The sequence below is a fragment of the Meleagris gallopavo genome, chromosome 1 (genome assembly GCF_000146605.3).
Source record: "Meleagris gallopavo isolate NT-WF06-2002-E0010 breed Aviagen turkey brand Nicholas breeding stock chromosome 1, Turkey_5.1, whole genome shotgun sequence".
NCBI classification, from domain to species: Eukaryota; Metazoa; Chordata; class Aves; order Galliformes; family Phasianidae; genus Meleagris; species Meleagris gallopavo.
Window position 1 is genome coordinate 141,256,528 of NC_015011.2, and position 19,935 is coordinate 141,276,462.

A 19,935-nucleotide genomic window follows, 5' to 3' on the forward strand; every position below is an offset into this window, starting at 1 on the left:
TGAGTACAGACCCTGTCTAACTTGCTGGCATGCTTGAAAGTAATCTCTTATCATCACTGATAACTTGGTGACTCCCACTCTAAAGGGCTGGACGTCTGAATACATCATAGTTACAACAAGGACATATATTTGTAAAGACTTCCACTCATTGTGAGTTTGTGGGCTTATCGTCTATCTGCTGTTTCCTATTGAAATAACAGAGAAATACCTTTGCTGAAATAATAAAGCCTTGCCTGTGATAATCCTGGTCCATCTACAGCACTATGACTTGGCAGTTAGTACAAAGAACGAAGCCGTGCTGAAAATAAGACGTGGCCCAGATTATCAGCACTGGTATTTTTAGCGTGTTACGACCCAACATGTCAATGTAATTAATAAAGCAGCTTTAGCTATACTGGGTTAGCCATAGTCACGCAAATGTATTTAAGGGATCCTAAAGTCTGGTTTAATGGAACGTAACCTGAAATCTACACAGTTTAAAAATTAGGATTTCAGATACTGCAGCTGCCTATCTTCCCTGGCAACTTGTGAGGGGACAGAACTTGCATTTTGCTCTCACTTTTTTTCTCCCTGCATCACTATTACAGAAACACACAGAGAAAAGACAGAGAGATCACTGCCACTTCTAGATGTCTCGAGAGGCCAAACCGGACCGATGCTCCCAGCTCCTCCAAACTACAGGACAGCTGCGGGCAACGTGAAAGAGCCGGGTCCTCTTCCCTTCACCATTCAGGTGAGCAGCAGGGTCCAGGTGAGAATCTCCGCCATCCCATCCCCATCCTGCCATCTGTCCCCATTCTCTGCACTCAGGAAGCAGCAAAGACAATGTGGACGCTTCCCTTTTGTGTGCACATCCTGTTTACGTGGTGCTGGGTCCAGGGGAGCAGACAGCAGCTGGAGTTCTCCCCCCCATGTTTGACTCCACTGCATCTTCCTCCTCCCAGCTCATCCCCAGCACATCTTCCTTGCAAACCCAATGCTCGTGCAGTCTGTAACTAGGGCATGTTGCACCTTGGCTATTCCTAGCATACGTAGGAGTCCTCTGAGGAAAAATCCTCAAGTCTCTCCTTCAGAAGCAGCTTCTCCAGTGCAGAGGCAAAGAACTGAGGAGCTACGTTTCTTTTTTAACCTAAGCCACAAAGTGTAAAATGCATCCCATAGTCTTTAATTATATCTTCACACCCTATTTCTCCCAAGATATCACAACTCCACCACAGCTTCGTACACGTGTAGCAGCTTCTGCAACTGTTTTTTTTCACTGTGTCTGACAGAGGAACACAAAATGGTAAACTACTTTACATGGAAAATACGCAGTGAACCTCTCCCATGTAACCTACAAACAAAGCAATAAGCTTTGATGGAACATGGAAGCTATCTAAGTCTGCTGCTAATTGCTCCACTGCCTGCACACTGAACAAGGAGAAGTTGTACAGACAGTAGTGACCAAAGAACACCCCAGCAAACACTACAGTCTCCACTCCCCCATTACTTGTAAAGAGGTCTACCAACCAGAAATCCTGTTGGAAGGATTACATCTCCTTATGTACATGCACATGACTCATCCCACGTGCTCTGTTACTATTACATTCATTAAACTTCCCAACAACTGGATGTAATGTATTGACACCACAGAAAATGTGAGCATAACAAATGGAAACATACAACTACACAACAAGTGTGCATTTGCGTGTGTGTATGCACACACTCCCATGTGCAATGGTCTATGGCTCAAACATGGGAAAGCACTTTCTCATGCTCTATAAGGATAATAACACCTCCATATCTGCAGGACTGGGTACAGACATGCAGGGAAAGAAACTTTCTGCTACTGCAGAAACAGATCTAATACAAACACTATTTCTAGCAAAAGCACAATGGCCTGGCACTTGCAGACTGAGACACTAATGCACAGAAGATTTAATAACAGCAAATAGCATTGTTCTGAGCCACAGATGTCACTGCCTTCTTACTCAGTGCTTATATCAAGTGCTGGAGACTGCCACTCTCTAGACTAAAATCACTGACATTGTGCCAGTGTTAGTTACTGCACCTCATGAAACTGGTAATAAATGGAAGGGATCTGAATTTCTGCAGTCAAAAGTTTGATTGCCTTTTTTTTTTTTTTTTTTTTGGTAAAAGCTGGCTTTTTCAGCTCTCAAATGCAGCAGACAACTGAGCGTTAGCCTGCAGTTCCCTCAGACTCAGCAGAAAAGTAAGTACTGTGAGTACTTACTGTCTCAAGACTTAAGAGTAAAACAGTCTATTTCTTTCCAATTAAGGTGTAAAATCCACATTTGCGAACCTTTTCTGACCTTGAGATTACTCCATGCACTGTTTTACTTAATGCCATTCATGTAATTACTTGAATTCCTTAGGATCATGACTGAGTACTACTGATTTCAGGCCTAGAACTCACAAAACTTGTGTGTGTGTGCTTTATTTTGCTCACCACTGGAACAGGTTGCCCAAGGAGGTTGTGGATGCCCCATCCCTGGAGGCATTCAGGGCTAGGCTGGATATGGCTCTGGGCATCCTGGTCTGGTGGCTGGTGACCCTGAGGTCCTTTTCAACCCAGGCCATTCTATGTGATTCTGGTTCCAGACTTACTATGCAATGATGAACACAGAAAATGTACCATGCTGCATGAATTCAGTGCACATGAACTCTTGTTCAACTCAGAGATCTGTCACAGTGGATATGCTGGAAAACATGACTTTGCGTCTGGCTCAGAGACGTTTCTCTTTAAGAAGTTCTCAAATTAATTCTCCAAATTATACTTCATGAGCGTTAATACTTTCTCAGGTGGGATTAAGATCATACTTGACCTCTGCACTGCAGAGCATTTATCCTTCCAAAAGCGAACTCACATGCAGTAAACATCCCAGCCTTTCAATTTCAGAGCAGTGTACTGATTGGAGTTCTCTGCAGACATCTCAGATGGTTTCAGACATGCGAGCCGCAGCCGGTCACCCTGTTTTACATCTTCCTATCCTACCTCAGGCAACTTATCTTACCATGAGACAAATTACAAACTCATGATGCTTTTTTCCCTCCACCCAACGTCAGAGTCTGTGGCAAGCAGTTCACACTGAGGTGCTTAACACGTAGCCATCTGCGACAGGGCCGATGATTTCTACCACAGTGACATTTTCCATTTTCATGTTTTTCACACCAGGAGCAGGATGGTCAGATGTAAGGAGGGTATACATTAGAACCCTCAGATATTTTCAGGCAGCCTGCTCATATCAGGCTGTCTCATAACTTCTCCCACTCTCTAAAAATAAAACCAACACCAAGTATTTCTTCCCTTTGACATGAAATCCAGGACTATTTATATTTCCCAGTGCCTTTGGGAAATGCCTTCATGTCTTTATTTTTCATTTTCTCTTAGAATGCTCTTCTATGACATGTGCCTTGTTCTTTGTCTTCACAGTGAATCAGTCTCTCTTTTCTCAATCAAAAATGGAAAAAGATGAGTTTCAGACAATGTCTGAAAATATTCAGACATTTACTGAGAGTGCTCACCATCATATCAGTTCTACTTGGTCAGAGGTAATTTGTACGTAGTCGTGCAGATTGATTTCTTTTACTTCTGATTTCTCCCTGGTCAATCAATGCCCCACTCCAGGACTCCCACTAATGCTGCTGCAAGACCTGGGACCTGACCCTGTCCTCAACCACCTGCATGAAAAGCAGCCTGCCTGCTCCAAACACTCTGCTGGAGGGCTGCTTGGGGACACTCTACATCTCCCTCACCTTAGCTACTGCCCTGTCCCCCACCAGCACTGCTGATTGCTTCATCACTCTTCATAAACACACCTAGCCCCACTTTGTGTCACTGGCTGCTTCCCTTTGCAGTTCCTGCTCTCATGATGGCCAGAAGCCCTGTTTTCCTTTCCAGCATGTTACTATTTAATGTCACCTCACTTTGTTTTTCTAACTGTGCACCTCTCTTTAATTCAGGACTGAACAGGACTTTAACTTATTGCTTCTCCATTTATCCAGTGCATTCCCAATGCATTTGTCTACTTTGCCCATCAATGAGGTGACCTCTGCTTTGCATATAAATGAGAGGTCTGCAGGCCACAGATGATCTCCTGAGTTGTCTTCCTGCATAGTCACTAACACAGGGTTCATCACGTTTCCTGAGGAGCTGAGGTCCTATTTGCTTGGGTTTTTGTTTTTTGGGTTTGTTTTTTTGTTTTATTTTGATTTTTTGTAACCTCCCTCCCACAGTCCATCCCCTGACATGATAATTTTGGTGTCCTGTTCCATCTTTTTCTTCTTTAAATCGGAGTGCCCCCAGTCCCACTCTGCTTCATGGGCCATCGGCCCTTCTGGCCACTTGCCAAAGACTTCTGAGGCAAAACATCTGCCCCATTACTTTGATTATTTGCATTTTGGGGGTCTGCTAACAAGTCTATGTATTCTACCCACTGGGATGTTTACCAAAACTGCACATCATCACTGCCAGAATGAAACACATAGCCATATACCCATGCAAGCTAATTCAGTCCAGTTTCTTTGGGCAAGATATAGCAATGCTTTTTCAGTGTGATTCGAAAGGGTCAGATACAGGGACAACTCACAATCGATCAGTTGATCACAACTTCAGTTGTGCTGAAGTGTGCTGAGCCCATGATGAAGATGAGCCCGCATTCAAGATGAGCCTTCCACTACAAGACAAACACAGATTGATGCTCCACTGCCGCATCCAAAACTTCTCTTAAACACAGAAATGCACCACATTTACATTTTCCTCACCAAGGTTATTCATCAGACACCACACTTATAGTAGGACACAGCTCAGTTACTGAACTCTGCTAGTTTTATAGAACTCTCTACATTTATAACTTTTCTAAGGAAAACTTACTGATTCTCACTATGACCTACCTACCACTTCCTTGTTCTTATTCTTATTTGAATACTTTTGTACCTCCCTGCCCATGGCAGGGGTTTGGAACTAGATGAACCTTAGAGGTCCCTTCCAACTCAAACCATTCCATGGTTCTACGTCAACATATCTACATAAGGTTTGTGGCACTGCACATAATATTGTGCCAAAAGTGAAAGCTGTAAAAGTTAACAAACCTTTGCCTCAGGTTGAAAGACACGGCAGGTACAAAGAATTAATAAGTCAATCAATATTTCCACTGCAGTTTTATGGGCAGATTACTTCATACTCAGGGCATTTCTGGTGGGCAAAATGCTCATCCAGTAAATCATATACAAAGATAAAAAATATGATATTAGTTCATTTCAAGGGCAAATAGCTGAAGCATCTATAGATGTGCAGACACAATGATTTCAAAGAGCAGAATCCCAAGCAAATACATCTGGAGCTCTGCACAGTGCTGTCTTGTTAAAATTTTATGATGGAAAAAACCAGGCTGATATGAGCTGTGTGCACATGCTAAGAACAAGGAGACTAGCTCACTTTTTTTCCCCAAATGCCTACAGAATCACTGGACCTCAGGAAAATTTTCCTACATTTAAATAATAAATAGATGCCTCAAGAGACTTTTACTCAACTTGTCAAAGTATCATTTGTTGAATAATTGAAAGAAAGAGCATAAGGAAACGCTATCATATCAAACAACTCTGTTATATTAACTGTGATGCTATGAAAGTTAAAATAGTCTCTAATAGGGAAGGGAAATATGTCTAGATATTTGTTACATAAAAGAAATGTGTTTGCCTTTGCTACGAGCTCAGGTTATGTGATACTGCCATCTAGCAGGCAACCAGGGGAAGTCAGGTTTAGTTTGCAGTCCCTACAGGACTGGTGGGTGGGAGTTAAGAATTACTGGAAAAAAAAAAAACAACAATATCTGAGCTGAAGAGACCAAAAAAAAATGGTATCACAATAAAAAAGTCAGCATAAGGTTTAAAATAGACTTCCTTCAAATTCCCCAAGGTAGACTTCGGTGTTCTCTTCTTTGCTGCCTTACAATTTAAGAAAACGAAGTTTTGCCACATGTTTTGTAATGCCAATTGTTTCAAAGCAATTCAGAAGATCTTTTCATGACACTGCTTGACATTTGCTGTGGTCTTTGAGTCTGAAACCATAATTCTCAAAGTGATGGCTACTTACATGTGACTCAGTGTCTTCAGACTCTATTACTGGTTTGAGTTGAGGCTTCTGATTCTGAGGTATCTAGCAAGAAATAGGTAGCAAACAATTTCAATTTGCCTTTCACATCATGACAGACTGTTGCTATTCCAAATATCTTCCCTGGAGGGTACCCTTCACAATCAAGGATAGTTGATAAAATAAACCTCCCAGCATACTGAGAACTCCACCTTTTGCTGCCACACAGAAAGGAAAGAAATGGAAGTTTTTAATCCTTCCCCCAAATTGTATTAGTGATGAGAAGTTCCTACGCCTCTCCAGACTCTGCCAACCCAGCCAGGCTAATTGTTGGCCTTCGCCAGTATGATTTCAGCAGCTGCTCGGGGTATCATCCAGTTAAAATAGGAATGCTTGGAGCAGCACTTTGAGGCAACCACCATCAGACTTGATGACTTTTTGGGGGGACACAGTGACACAGTGCTCCATGTGCAAGAGGGAGCATGTGCAGAGGAAGAAATTCACTTGCCTGGGGCTCAGTAGGTGCCACAGGATGTTTCAGCCTAATGGCAATCTGCCTTTTGGGCAGCCCCACACCTTTCCTGGCCAAGAGAGGTGTTTTCATGCAGCATTTCCCTGCTCTCCTCACACCAGAGGGAGCTGCCAAACACGGGTTCTCACATCCCTACCAAGAATTTGGCACATTTGTATTTTATGCAATGTTAATGACTTGGTGAATTCCAAGGCAAGTATTTTGATTGTTCCCTTGTTTGTGGTACTGCAATGTAACACATCATTTTTATTTTCACTTCTTTGTATTTTTACAGATTTTCACAAAACTTAAGGCTAACAAATGATTTCATAATTAATAACTGCATAATTACCACCTCATTTAGTGTGAACACTGATACATAATTTAAAACAGCTGTGCTAGATAATCACAAGCCTTAGCATGAGAGAGACTGTTAATCTTATAATTCTTTTCAGACACAGCCTTTAAGTAGTTCATTTGTCTACTAGGTCCGCCTTCTAATTTCTCTTCCTTGGTTAAAGGTCATAACCAGCAAAATAAAGTTGTGTTAGCATCTCTAGCCAGTATTTTCTGTAATACTCCTTTGATATGGTCAGTCTTTGGCCCATCTGCATTTCTATAGAAAATAAAGGCATGTACTGTTCTGTACTGAAATTATATGAACAAGACTGTCTTCTTTAAAGCAATCTGGAATTTGTTAATCACTCTGTAGCAACCAACAATTAAGGAAGGACACACTGAGCTTGAAAACACATTTAAACACATCAGCGCTGGCGTTAAACTCCCATGGTGTGGTACAATCTCACCAGGAGGTCAGTGGAGCCTGGAGATTCCATAATGGGATTGGCTGCCACAGGCTCACCAGGCTTCATTACTGCTTGGGCTCAGGTCTCCTCCCTGCCATCCAGCTGCATATTCAGAAGCGTGCATGTTTGCCCTGCAGATCCTGTGCTGTATCTGCCAAGCCTGTCTTGGATAACCCAGCCATTCAAGATTATCTTGGGACAATCTGAAATGTCAGCCGACACACATTTAGGCAACTGAATTAACTATGCTGGCATCATTCAAAATTGTAATTCAGTGCCAGAATTCAGAGTAACACTGAATCTTTCAAGCGATGGCAGGACAGACTGTCCTCTTTGATGTCTTACAAATAGCTCTGAGTGAAGCTGAGTCAGGAACAACTGATCTGCTTGCTCAGGTACTATCTAGTGCACTGACCAGTCCACTATTTGAATATAAATAAAAATTACAAGTTTTGTTAAAGGTACCTGAAAAGGTTACACACAATGATACTCTATTAATGCTTTAAATGAATGTTGACATTTGCCTGCCCATTCGCATGCTCTAGAGGGAGCTGGTGCCAAGCCCTCCATTCATTCTCCCTGGTATTTCTCCCAGTTACTCCATGCTTCCTGGGACTTAGTTGGTTCCACCCTGCAAGACCATGTTCACAGCCCTGAAAACCTAAGTTCATTAAGCCGAAAGGCAGGCTAAGCAGCTGCCACTTTCAGCACCATTCCAGTGGGCATGGCTGGAGCAGTTGTGAATGGGTCAAAGGGAAAAGGGGAAGGAGTTAGTTACAAAGGACTCCTCTCATCTCTTTAATTTATGTAATCGGGAAAAAGCAAGAGACTCCTAATCTTCCACATGTCCTAAATTGAGTCCCCCTGCATGTGTGCACTAAGGCATAGTTTTTAACCCCACACAGTCTTCCTTTGGGCCTCAACCCCACGCATGCTGAGCACAAAACACAGAGAGCTGCTGGCTGAGCATGAATGGTTATGAGTAGGTCAACACAGGCATGTTTCGCACCCTGTTATTACTTTCAGAGAAGAAATATATATAGAAGGTACATCTCACTGTCTTACAGCTAGAACATGCTAAATAATTTTCTGGACCCTACAGAATTATGAGGTTTTTTCAGCCATTAGCTGAGACTCCTTGGTTTTTGGGATGCTGATGTTCCGTCCCCCTAGTCCTTGTAGGACCCCAAAAGAAGTGGAACATCTTTCCCCCAGGCTTGAATATTAAGCCAAAAGATACTAAGCCAGACAATTAAGCATTGATATGACTTTCCTTTCATGGTTGGCATTGTGAGAAGAAGCGGTAGGAGCAGAAACAGGACAGACTCAAGGCTGCAAGTTAATTAAAAAAATGCAGTAGATACGCTTGAAAGAAGAAACTGGATTCCACAGAGAAGCAATCAGTCTGTGGTTTGGCACAGGTCAGAAAAGGAAAATATACCTAGATGGAAAAAAAGATATCCTTTTCTGAAATACACAGGAGAGTATAATTCCATACAAAAGGACATAAACAAAGGAGATGATGACCACGAGCTAAGTCTTAACAAGTGAACCCAAGTTAATGACCTACTGCTTTTGTGTTTCTTGGGCTAAAGAAATACCAAGGGCTAGGACCACAGAGTTACCATGGGGCCTTTTCCAGCACAGCTTGGTTTCCAACTCTAGGTGGTTATAAATAAGCAGCAAAGTTGGAGATTTACATCTTGTAAGGATAACTCCTTCTACTTTACCTACTTTTAAATGCAGTTCTTTTTTAAAGTAGCTTTTAAAGCTACCTAAAGAAAGAGGCAGGGCCCTCCAGGGCAAGTCATGCTGCCCCAGCACAGACTTACAGAAAAGCAGATGAACTGCATGCTGAGCCACCAAGTGGCTGAAGTTAAACAAGTGGAAACCTATCCCTGTGTTAAACCATCCTTTAATTTCAGCGTAGAATTATGTATACACACACAGAGACATGTAACCAAATAAGTACAAACAGAGACTTTTACAACTTTTACAACCGTAAATTCAAACTGCTCTAATCCTCCAATGCAAATAAAATCTGCACTGGGAACAGAAGGGCTCTGCCTGCTGTCCTCCTAGATGAGAAAATGCATTAAGACACACCTCTGTCTCCCCACTGGTTCTAGTTACTTGTGTGAAATGTTCCCTGTTAAAAAACCCCTGAATGATTCCCAGCCCTTTTCTTGGGTGCGTTCCCTGGGCACCTTTCACAGCACTGCGCGGAGAGGGTCCCAGCTGAGGCGCTCCCCAAAACAGTCCCATTTTGTCCTTTTCCATTCCCAAACCCCTCCGTCACCACTTTGGGATCCCAGAACTGCCCTGGGTACCACCAGGCTACGCTCTCTGGCAGACATTTTCTTCCGTGCTCACTACCAGGAACCTACCATCCCACAGGCCCTTCAGCCCATCCAACCAGCACCCGCCTGCTGCTACCACAACTGAAATGCCAAAAGGAAGGACAGTTAAATGCAGCACCTGCCTGGTACACCTCCCTCCCTGCACATACCTCGTGTTTCTTCATTAAAACAAGCCAGCCCTGAGGAAGGAGTGCACAAAACAACTCTCTTTTGATGAAAACACCTACAGAGGCACAAAGCACTGCAATACTGGCAAATGGACCTTTCAAAAACTGAAGAGAAAATGGACTAGGCCGTGTTTCTTTATAAAGCGGGGTGTATTTCAGAGGTAGTATTTTTTCCCTAGCAAATTCTGTTTTTCCGTGGGATACTTAAAACTGTTTTGTGACTCTGAAAAATGTAGAAAATATGTCTGCTGGTACAGCATCACTAAGCAAAAGATTTTCATTGATTTCCTCACAATTCATTGGCAGGGGGAGAGGACTGTCTGACCTGCAGCCTGGCCAGCAGCAACACTGGGAGATGTGACCAGGTCCCAGCCCTTTCCTTGCTTCTGGGAAGCAAACCTGTTTCGTGCTTGCTTTGCAGTTTGACCTCTTCAGACCTGAGGGAAAACGGGGCATCCCAGTACTCTCGTGGAACTCACAGAGTAAGAAAAAAAACCAGGGCTGAGCCTCCAAAGACTGAATGGAGGAATCAATGCTGCTCACAGGGAGCCGTGATAGATATGGCTTCCCTACAGAGCAGTCCTAATGGAAGAGGGGGATACCCTAGTGGAATCAAAACTTCCATTAACATAACAAACCACAGCAGAAAGGTAGAAAGGCTCATCTTGCCTACTCTGTTCATGCCAATAATCCTGAGGAACTGCTGTAACAACGTGCTTCCTCAGGGAAACATTATTTCCAGGTTGAAGATGCTCTTTCAAACATAAAGCAGACACAGTCATAAACACCCCCAGGGCTGTTTTGATCACTCGCATTTACAGAAAACATGCCGTTTGGTTTCTCTCCATTTTATTTTCAGCTGCCTTCTCCCGCTTGTTATTTCGGACAGCTTCCATGCTTACACATTAATGACTTCCACACACCACATGGAGAAGGTTACATTAACCTGTGATGTCTTCCTTTTGAATTTAAGAGTTAATAACAGACTATCGTAAGCAGTCCAGTACTATTGTGATCGTAATTCCAGCTGGGTTAATTACACAATAATTAGGTACAAACATCGCAACACAAAACACAGCTACATCATTATTTGCAACAAATGCTAACTCTAAATAAGTGCAACCTGTCCCACAAACACTTGCTATAAACGACTTAAAAATAAAATTTGATGGGGTAAACACAGAAAAAAAAAAAAAATTACTACCGGAGAATTTTTTTGTTAAAAATAAAAATAAATAAAATCTCAGCACTCATTTAGAGTTCGGGATCTTGTGAAAGAAAGCTTTAAAAGGAGCAAACCTGATTTGCTGTGGCTGTTGCGGCGAAGGGAACACTTGTTGCAGGAGTTGTTGCTGCAGAGACAGTGGCGGCCGTAGCGTTGTGCATCATGGGTACTTTCAGGAGGGGAACCATGGAAGCAATGAACAGGAGGGTGCAGCATTATGGTAAGAGAAGTGGTATTTTTGGCATGGTGAATATCAAGAGCGGCAAGCCATCGTCATGGGTTAAACCAGCAGATGGCATGCAATCACAGTGCAAAGCGAGAAAGCGTGGCGGAGAAATAAAAAACAAAAAGAGGGAAAATAGCTTATTACAAGTACAATTAAAGGAAGGTCGTCAACACGATCGGCGATTCCCAGAAAAAAGAGCAAGGACCACTGCAAATGCGGGTGTTATCTCTAAGAATAGGTCTCTATCAAAACAACCCGTTATCTGAGAACTGGTACACAATTTTTTTTTTCCCCTTCAGTATTGCTACAAAGCACTCCAAAATAAAAGTCTACTGAAAATAACCTACAGTCTTTTGAACTGGGGAAGGAAAATGGTAACTGTTTATCTTAAATTTTTAAACAGAATTAAAAACAAGTTATTATCGTGCGTCTTCATTTTGAAGTAAGCCAGATACTCGTCGTCTTCCTATATAATCCAATTTGTGTGTTTTTTTTTATACTAGCACTGCATGACTGCTAGACTTTATCAGAGTTAAACTGCCATCTGCTTCGAGGCAAAAATCAGAAGAAGGATGATAACCATTTTCCTGATTTAAATGCTACTTTGTTTGGTCTAAAAAAGCAAGATCAATTTTGTGAAAGCTGCTGCTTTTGCTCATTTTAAGAATGAATATTACTCAGCACTCTCGTGAGAGAATACTAACCTTACCTTTTGAAAGCTTATAACTGCTTATCTGAGCAGCCTCCCCTGCCACAAAAAGAAGTCACTGGGATGAAGCTACAGAATAGGAGAAATATCCCATCCTAGAGTCTTCTACACTGGACTTCAATTTGGCATGCCCAAAATGTTCATTCCAAGATGTAAACATATTTAAAGGAGGAGTGAGATTTATATCATGGGTTTCAACCAAGCTTTTGTGAATCAAAGTACACATTTCTGGGAAACGCTGATAAAACTTTCTAACACACAGCAAAAAGGAGAAATAGGCACACCACTATGAAACTTTAAAACACTGATGAAACTCGCTGGCTTTTCCAGTATTTTATGATTTTATAGTACTAGACAATATAAATATAAAGGGAAATAAAACTTTGAAAACTGAAAAGCAGACTGGAATTCATGATATTATGCTTTTGCAGTATAGTTGTTATAGCAGGTGACATCACATCTGAGCTGCAGCTTTTGTCTACAAATCTAAATACTGCGCAAAGTCAACCAGAAGGACAAGTGAGTCTTTAGTTCTAGTCATTGCCTAAATCTCACCTATGAGTTTTGAAACAAGTGAATACACATCATATACAGTATAAAAGAGATCAATAAAGAAATTTGGAACCTACCAATACTGGTAGCGGGTGTCATGCACAAAACTGACCCTGCGTGTCATGCAATGATAAGTGAAAAAAGTGGATAAAGGGAAGAAACAGGTTAGCTGTTTAGAGTTAACATTCAAAGTGAGATTCAAGCATAACCACAGATAAGTTAGTTAAATGAAAGTTTAAGGTCATTCATAGTTTTGCTTTAATGCTAAAGAAGTGATTAGGTTCATATTAAATTCCTGCACTAGTATATGACTTTTGGTGTGTTTCTGTGTACATAAATCTGCAGCAATAGGTTTTTGTTTACAGAAACATCTTAGATTAAACATCACATTGTTTTGCAATTTTAGAGCTCACTGCATGATTCGGACAGCTTAACGTTGAGCAGATGAACGTTCACCAAAAAAGCTAAAATGGAAGTATCCAAAACTAGTCTGCAGGGGCTTTGTCAAATTGATGCTTAATATTAACCTACGCACTTTTAATGCAAGGCATGAAGCAGGGAGGTGTTTCTGACCAACAGAAAGACTAGTGGCACAACCCCCAAGCTAAACATCTATAAGTGTGCAACCTCGGCAGCAAAAAGGCTGCTGGGTCTTGGTGCTGAATGGCTTTAGCCTTTCTGAGAAGACCAGGAAAAAAAAGCAACAAAACCAACAACAAACCAATGTGCTTTTGACACAGAGCATAAAGCAAGCTGGTGAAGGTGAGGAGGCAGGAAGACTGGTACCACACACACACGCACACATATTTGATACTAAGTCAAATATGCTTCCTATATTCCTGCTTACAGCTGTCCCAGCAGCAGTGTAACTATGAATGACCTTACGGAAGAACAACCCTGGAAAATACACACAGTTCCTAGGCTAGCGGCCATAAAAATGCTAACAAACAGCAATGAGAGGAGAGAAAAGATCTGTTGTTCTTGAGATCATTCACCAAACAAGAAGGAGAGGTGACGAAGCAATCAAACTGATGGAAAACACGTGAGGTGCAAAAATCTGGAAATGAGCCATGCTAAGTGAAGCCCCACACTTGTCATTATGGGAGCAAGTGGTTAAGAAAGCAGAGAGGTTATATAAAACAATTAAGTTTTATATATATTCCAGCAGCAAAACTTGTCTTAAAATTTAACTTTTATAGCACACGCACAAATACACACACACACACACACACACACACACAGGGAACACATTTGAAAATTATACCAGTTCAGAAAATATAACATCATCATTTTAAATCCCATAGATAATGTCATGCATTGCTCCTCAGGGCTGGGTGACGTGACAGGCCTCACACCTACTGGATCCAACCTTCTCTGGGACTTCCCAGGAAACGTGGGATTATCGGAGGAACCACCTTTAACAGAACTCATGTTACATCCACTCATATAGAGTGGGTTCTCCCTTTCTAGCCCTCTTCCATATCCCATTCAGCTCTGTAACATCCTCTTTAGGTGCTGATGGCATTCACAAGAGCAGGAGGTTCAGCACCTTGAGAAAGGCCTTCCACCATGGGCATTCACCTGTGTTATCCCCCTCTCTCTTCTTTCTTTTGTGCACTTGCTTTGGATTTGCCAACAATCTGGCTTTTAGGGCTGAGTTCCAAGAGCCACCCTCTCTACCATCTGAAATTTATAAGACAAAACTGCAACTATAACCACCAGTTGGAAAGAGGGATGGACAATAAATGGTACAAAGAATGAACTACTTCAAGAAACGTGATTACTCCAAAGTCTGGAAAATTCCAAGTGCTGTTTCACTGGAAAAGGTTTAAGCTGCTCTTATTTTTTAGAGTTAATTTAAAGTCTATGGCAGTAGCTTACAGCAGTGATAAGCCCCGAAAGGGACTGCTTAAGAGAAGGAATAATGCAAATCATAGTGCAAATTGTTAGAATTATGACACACAATAAATTCGTGGAGATTTCTGTACGTTGGTAAGCACAGGGTGGTCTTCCATTCACATCCATATATGCAATCTCACTATTTTTTTCAGACATTCCCATAAATGTCGGTGTGTTTTCTGCCAGATATTCTAGTGCAAGAATGCGCTAAAAATACAGCATTCTGTAACTTGCTATTATCAACATAGGGGCAGGCTCCAAGGTTGTTACTCAGGCCATATAGCAAAATCACATGAAGTCAATGCCATCTGTGTTTATTTTTATCTTTAAAGACATATGGGGATGCTGATAGATCGGGCAATTCTTGCATGTTGTGTCTCATCCCCCGCTATAACCAGCATTATTTCTACAAACAAAAATAACATAGCTGAAATGTCAAGTGTGTTTGCAAACAAGAAGTTTTAAAGGATTCTGGATGTTCACCCTTGATAATGTTCTGATACCAGAACATGCCACTTGTCAGTCACAGACCAAAACACTTCACTCCTTAGAGAAGAAGTTCACCAGCAGAAAGTTTGGAGTGAGGATGTCTGTTGTAATTTAAAGGATCCTGGTGTTACTGTCTGTGCAAATACCGTGTGCTCCTTCTTTCACTGTGTCAGAAAGGAGTCCCAACACCAGCAATGTGGCGCAGCTCGAGCTGCAGTAGCCCTCTGGATGACTGGATCTCCCAGGCTTCTGTGCAGACACACAGAGCACACCCCCTAACCTTTGGCTCACCTGGATGGCTCAGCCCCAGCTCTTAGCTGCAAATGCTAGGAAAAGCACTGGTTGTGTGCCAAAAGGAAAGACACAAAAACCAGTCTGATGCCTCTAAGCCTCTTCAGCGTCAAGGTGGGGAGCGATTTGTTTTGGGGATGCTTCTGTGCAGGTATAAGCAGAAGGCTCATGTTGGTGCATTGTTGCAGAGCAGCAACAGAGAGGCCATGAAGGGACACCCCTGGCATCTCCAAAGCCGTACACCTTTCCCAAACTTTTCCTAGCGGTGTTTTGCTCTCTCATTCTCTAGGAAAGCTCCAGCGGGTGAAGTCAAAATACAGCCAATTCAATGTAGGAAAAAAGGGCAAACTGTGGGTGATAATGGAGGCTATGAAAATGACAAGCAGTCTAATGGCGTGTTGAAGTTTCAGCCTGACCCCTTGCACTTTGCAGAAGGAATTAAATCAGCATGGAAATATCTGTGCAGGCCTCATCTCAAGCAGGGCAGGGAGCGTAACCCTTTGGTAAGCACAACTGCTTGATGCAGAGGCTACTTAGAGCAAGGTGGGTTCGGTGTGGGTGTGACATACCTGTTGGGATGAACGCTGCATGTTGCTGCAACTGAGCATTGGCAAGAGCCTGTTGATAGTGCAAGACACTGGGATTGAAAACGGCACTGGCACCATTGCTTTTTTCAAGTGCTTGTCTCTTTGGTAAAGGGTGAAGAACACCGGGAGGAAAGGCCTGTGAATAAGAGAGTTAGTTAAAAGGGAGTAATTTTTAAGGTGTTGTCTGCAACATATACAAAAATACAAAAACTTATTATTTTTAAAGCGGCTAAAGATGCCTCGCCATGCATATTAACTCAAAGCACAGCAATGTAAAATGAGTGAAATTTTGTTATTGATAGCAAAAGCATGGTACTATTAACCTAAAACTGTAGCAGCACAACTACTGAAAAGAAAGGCCTTTAAAGCAACGAAAATGGCATTTCCTTTAAAGAGGTTTTCAGATATCATAGGGAGAAAAAACCACTTGTGTTTCATTGCCAAGTATGGGTTGTTTTTTTTTTTTTAATTGAAATACTGTTTCCTATTATTATACAGATTAATGGATTATGTTAAGCGTTTTCAATTACAAAAGCAGTTTTATCTCAATTCGACTTTTCATGAGAAGGTATTTAAAAATGAAACCGTGTTAGGAACCAAACTAAATTGTCTGCATTTATTACATATGAGAATGAGATGGATAAATACGGTACTGAGTTTCCAGTAAATTAAGAGTATGTGAAATCATTTCCGGTTGATGTTTAAAAAGAAAGCAATACAAATTTCATTAGTTGCTTCTCCGAAAAGCTACATGCAAAGCAAAAGGTGAAAGGTCAAAGTACCAGGTCTACAGTTGCTTCGAGAGGTCGCTTCATTGCTTTGGCAGTCGACTGAGTCTTTTAATAACAGGCAGCGAGCACATGATGGCAGTGGGCCAATGGGATTCAAGCGAATTAACATACAGGTAAACAGCAAGCAGAGGTGCATCATGGGAACGGCATTGCATTGTGGATAGGTGAGAAGGAAAAAAATATTCTGAATGCAATATACAACATACAAAACACTAGGCATGCACAACAACAAAAATGTCTTCTAAAGAAATGAATATTACATTTCGAATTAGTACTGAAGCAAAAATGCATCTACTATACCTTAGTTAAAAGCATATAAGAGAGTAAAATATAGATGTTTGAAATTCAGGAAAGTTGAGTAAAACAGCAGCTTGCAGACACTATTAAGCATTTTATCAACACTTCACAGAGATGCGGAAAGTTTTAAGGATACTCCTACAAGAATTTCTGATAAGTTAGCCAAACCAAATTCCCAAGTGCACAGTTAAATTTGGAATGCTGCATGTCCAAATAAAAAGCACTAGTGAAAGTTGTAATGCATCACAAACGTTCCCAGTATTCGTGCTTGCAAGGAGAGGGGCTTAGGCAACAGAAGTGCGTAATCCAACAGATTTGGGGTTCCAAATGAGAGAGGTTCTCCTTTCCCTTTAAGCACTGGAACAGGCTCCCCAGGGAGGTGGTTGAGACACCATCCCTGGATGTGTTTAAAAACGTTTGGATGTGGTGCTAAGAGACATGATTTAGTGGAGGGTTGTTAGAGTTAGGGTACTATGGTTGGGTTGTGGTTGGACTTGATGATCTTTAGGGTCTTTTCCAACCTGAGCAATTCCATGATTCTACGATTCTATTCCCAGTGCAGAATAAATAATACGCCTCATTAAACTAACTTATCATTAATTCCTTATAGTTTTCCCTATAGGTGGGTCATTTTTGTAATTTTTTTCCCTTGAGACTTACCACATTACATTGAGAGGAAAAAAACAACAGCCTTTTAGAATTTGAAACACGTTTTCTAAGTTTCACTACAACTTATAGTACCAGCTTTGGGAGCAGGGAGTAAAAATACTGCTCCTAGCAGTATTAAACACTGAAATATGACTTATAATACTGGTTTAGCATTATAAAAATTTTTTAAAGAAAATATGTAGGCATAGTACATAGACATAGATATTGTTGTATATTTTCACTGTAAGACTAAACCTGTGAATGATATGATGATATTCTTTAAAAAAATCACATATTTCTTTCCAATTTTGTACTGTAAATTATTCTTACAAATCTTTAGACAGCAAGGATGATTTACTCATAAATCAGAATTTTCCCCTTTTTTTCAAGGGATTTGCTGATATTTATTCAGGATATGCAGATTATGTCTCTCTTGGCATCAGTATGTGGAAATAGGGAACAAAAGTCTAAAAAAGAGGACAAGGCACAAAATGCCTACAAAGAGCTTATAGTCATGGTATTAGCTAACACCAACAGGCTATCTTGCAGGACAGCCTTTGCTGCCCTCATTCCCAGCCCTATTGCAGCTACGTTGCATGAGGCTTCCCAGCATCCTCCTCATCTATCCTGCAGCACGCTTCTGGACTATTTTCCCTGATGTACAGTATCTGCTCATCTGTCTGGGTCAAGACTCAGCTATAACAAGAAACACCTGGTGCATTGTGAGGATGTGGATAGCTTTCCTGCACTCACACAGAGAGCTGCAGAGCTGATGTGTGGTACTTTGGCTAAGCTAACAGAATCTCAGATCCTCTGCATCCACCACAAGTCTACATATAGGTTAAGTGTTACAACTGAATTCAGTATTATGTGGTGATGAAGCCCATAAATTCAAACCAACATCAATAAGAATAAAGCATTTTGGTTAATTACCTCTATAATCCAGTACCTGTATTATTCGTCCTCACTTGTTATCTCTGTATTGACTGCCTTTCTCCACCTCTCTCTATGGTCTTCTGACCCTTACCTCCCTACTTGGAAGTGTTTGCTGGCTTTCCTTTTGCCTTCCAGACAAAGTTTAACCTACAGGAACCAAATTGGTCTGTTTCTGAGAAGTTATGGAGTTTCCATTCTTGGAGAAATTCAAAAGCCAACCAGGCACAATCCTGAGCTGTCTGCTCAAACCGATCCAGCCAGATCAGGGAGGTAGACTAGACAATCTCAACTATCAATTCACATTTTAGTTTAGGCACCTGTACATTCTTCTGTGACTTTCTATGTTTTCTGATGCAGTACATGAATATCTGGAACTCCCTGAATACTATGACAGATGATTGTCTTCTAATGTACTTGGGACTTAAACTATACGTGGTTTGTAGCCTTTTTCAGTGTTTTTCCCCTTTCTTTTTACTTTAAAGGATGAGGTCAGTTAGGACATCTGAGTAAATGTTCCTGATCGTTAGTGTATGAAAATACAGGCAGGGCATTTTCTGGTCCCAGATGATGTTCTTCACTGACCTTCAATGGCCCTACAATGTCTATCTACAATGTCTACTACAATACAATATCTACTACAATAAAATCCACAACACTTGTCTAAAAAACCTTCTGGGCCAAAGCAATGCAGACATTTCCCTCAGGAAGGAAGACCCCTTACAATTCAACTTGGCAACAATCTCTAAGTGTAAGTGTTTGTATTTCTGCTTTACTTTTGATCTCTAGATCCAACTGCGCATTCTTGTTCACTCTTGGGTAGCTTGCAGGTGTGCATCTTTTCTACCACTATTTTGTTGTCGTCATTCTGATGATTTTTCATTCACTTTATCTTATTCTTTCAAATCTACATTAAATAAAAAATAGTTGGATTGAAAATAATCTCTTCTGTTTGACAGCCTAAGTATTAAATGAAAGTACTTTCCATATTTTTCTGTAAAACGTTACCTAGAATTATAGGTCCCAGACTTCTTCCCTTGTGACATTTGAATTTCAATTCTGTGTTCCCAAAGATTCTTCATCTTGTTTTGAGGCTAACATGGTTTATTTAAAATGACAGGATATATGCCCAATCATTACCGAAGTGCAAAAAAACGAATTAAAATTTTTCTTCTGTTAGAGGTTTATTTAGTTACATAACTTACCCTTTGTTCCTCGAAAAGTCTGCTCTTTGCTAATTTGCTAAATACAATAGCCTGGGGTAGTTATATACTGTACTGTATTGTGGTTCTGCTAGGCTCCTTACTCAAAGAATAACTATATTGTCTATAACTATTGTATGCAATGCCCACA

The 19,935-nt window shown here is 41.2% G+C and overlaps 1 protein-coding gene across 11 annotated transcripts in view; it reads right to left on the bottom strand.

Annotated features, from left to right (window-relative positions):
• Positions 1-19,935, bottom strand: part of MBNL2 (muscleblind like splicing regulator 2) — a 91,522-nt gene that overhangs the window by 5,091 nt on the left and 66,496 nt on the right. Inside the window, exons 6-10 of one of the 11 annotated variants that reach the window (XM_019610371.2) lie at positions 16,696-16,749; positions 15,896-16,049; positions 12,725-12,760; positions 11,235-11,329; positions 6,095-6,157 (exon numbers count right to left, since the gene is read on the bottom strand). In XM_019610371.2, the coding sequence (XP_019465916.1) occupies positions 6,095-6,157; positions 11,235-11,329; positions 12,725-12,760; positions 15,896-16,049; positions 16,696-16,749 (402 nt within the window). The remainder of the gene's footprint in view (positions 1-6,094; positions 6,158-11,234; positions 11,330-12,724; positions 12,761-15,895; positions 16,050-16,695; positions 16,750-19,935) is intronic. The other 10 variants (XM_031557805.1, XM_031557802.1, XM_031557808.1 and 7 more) reach the window with 10 other exon arrangements.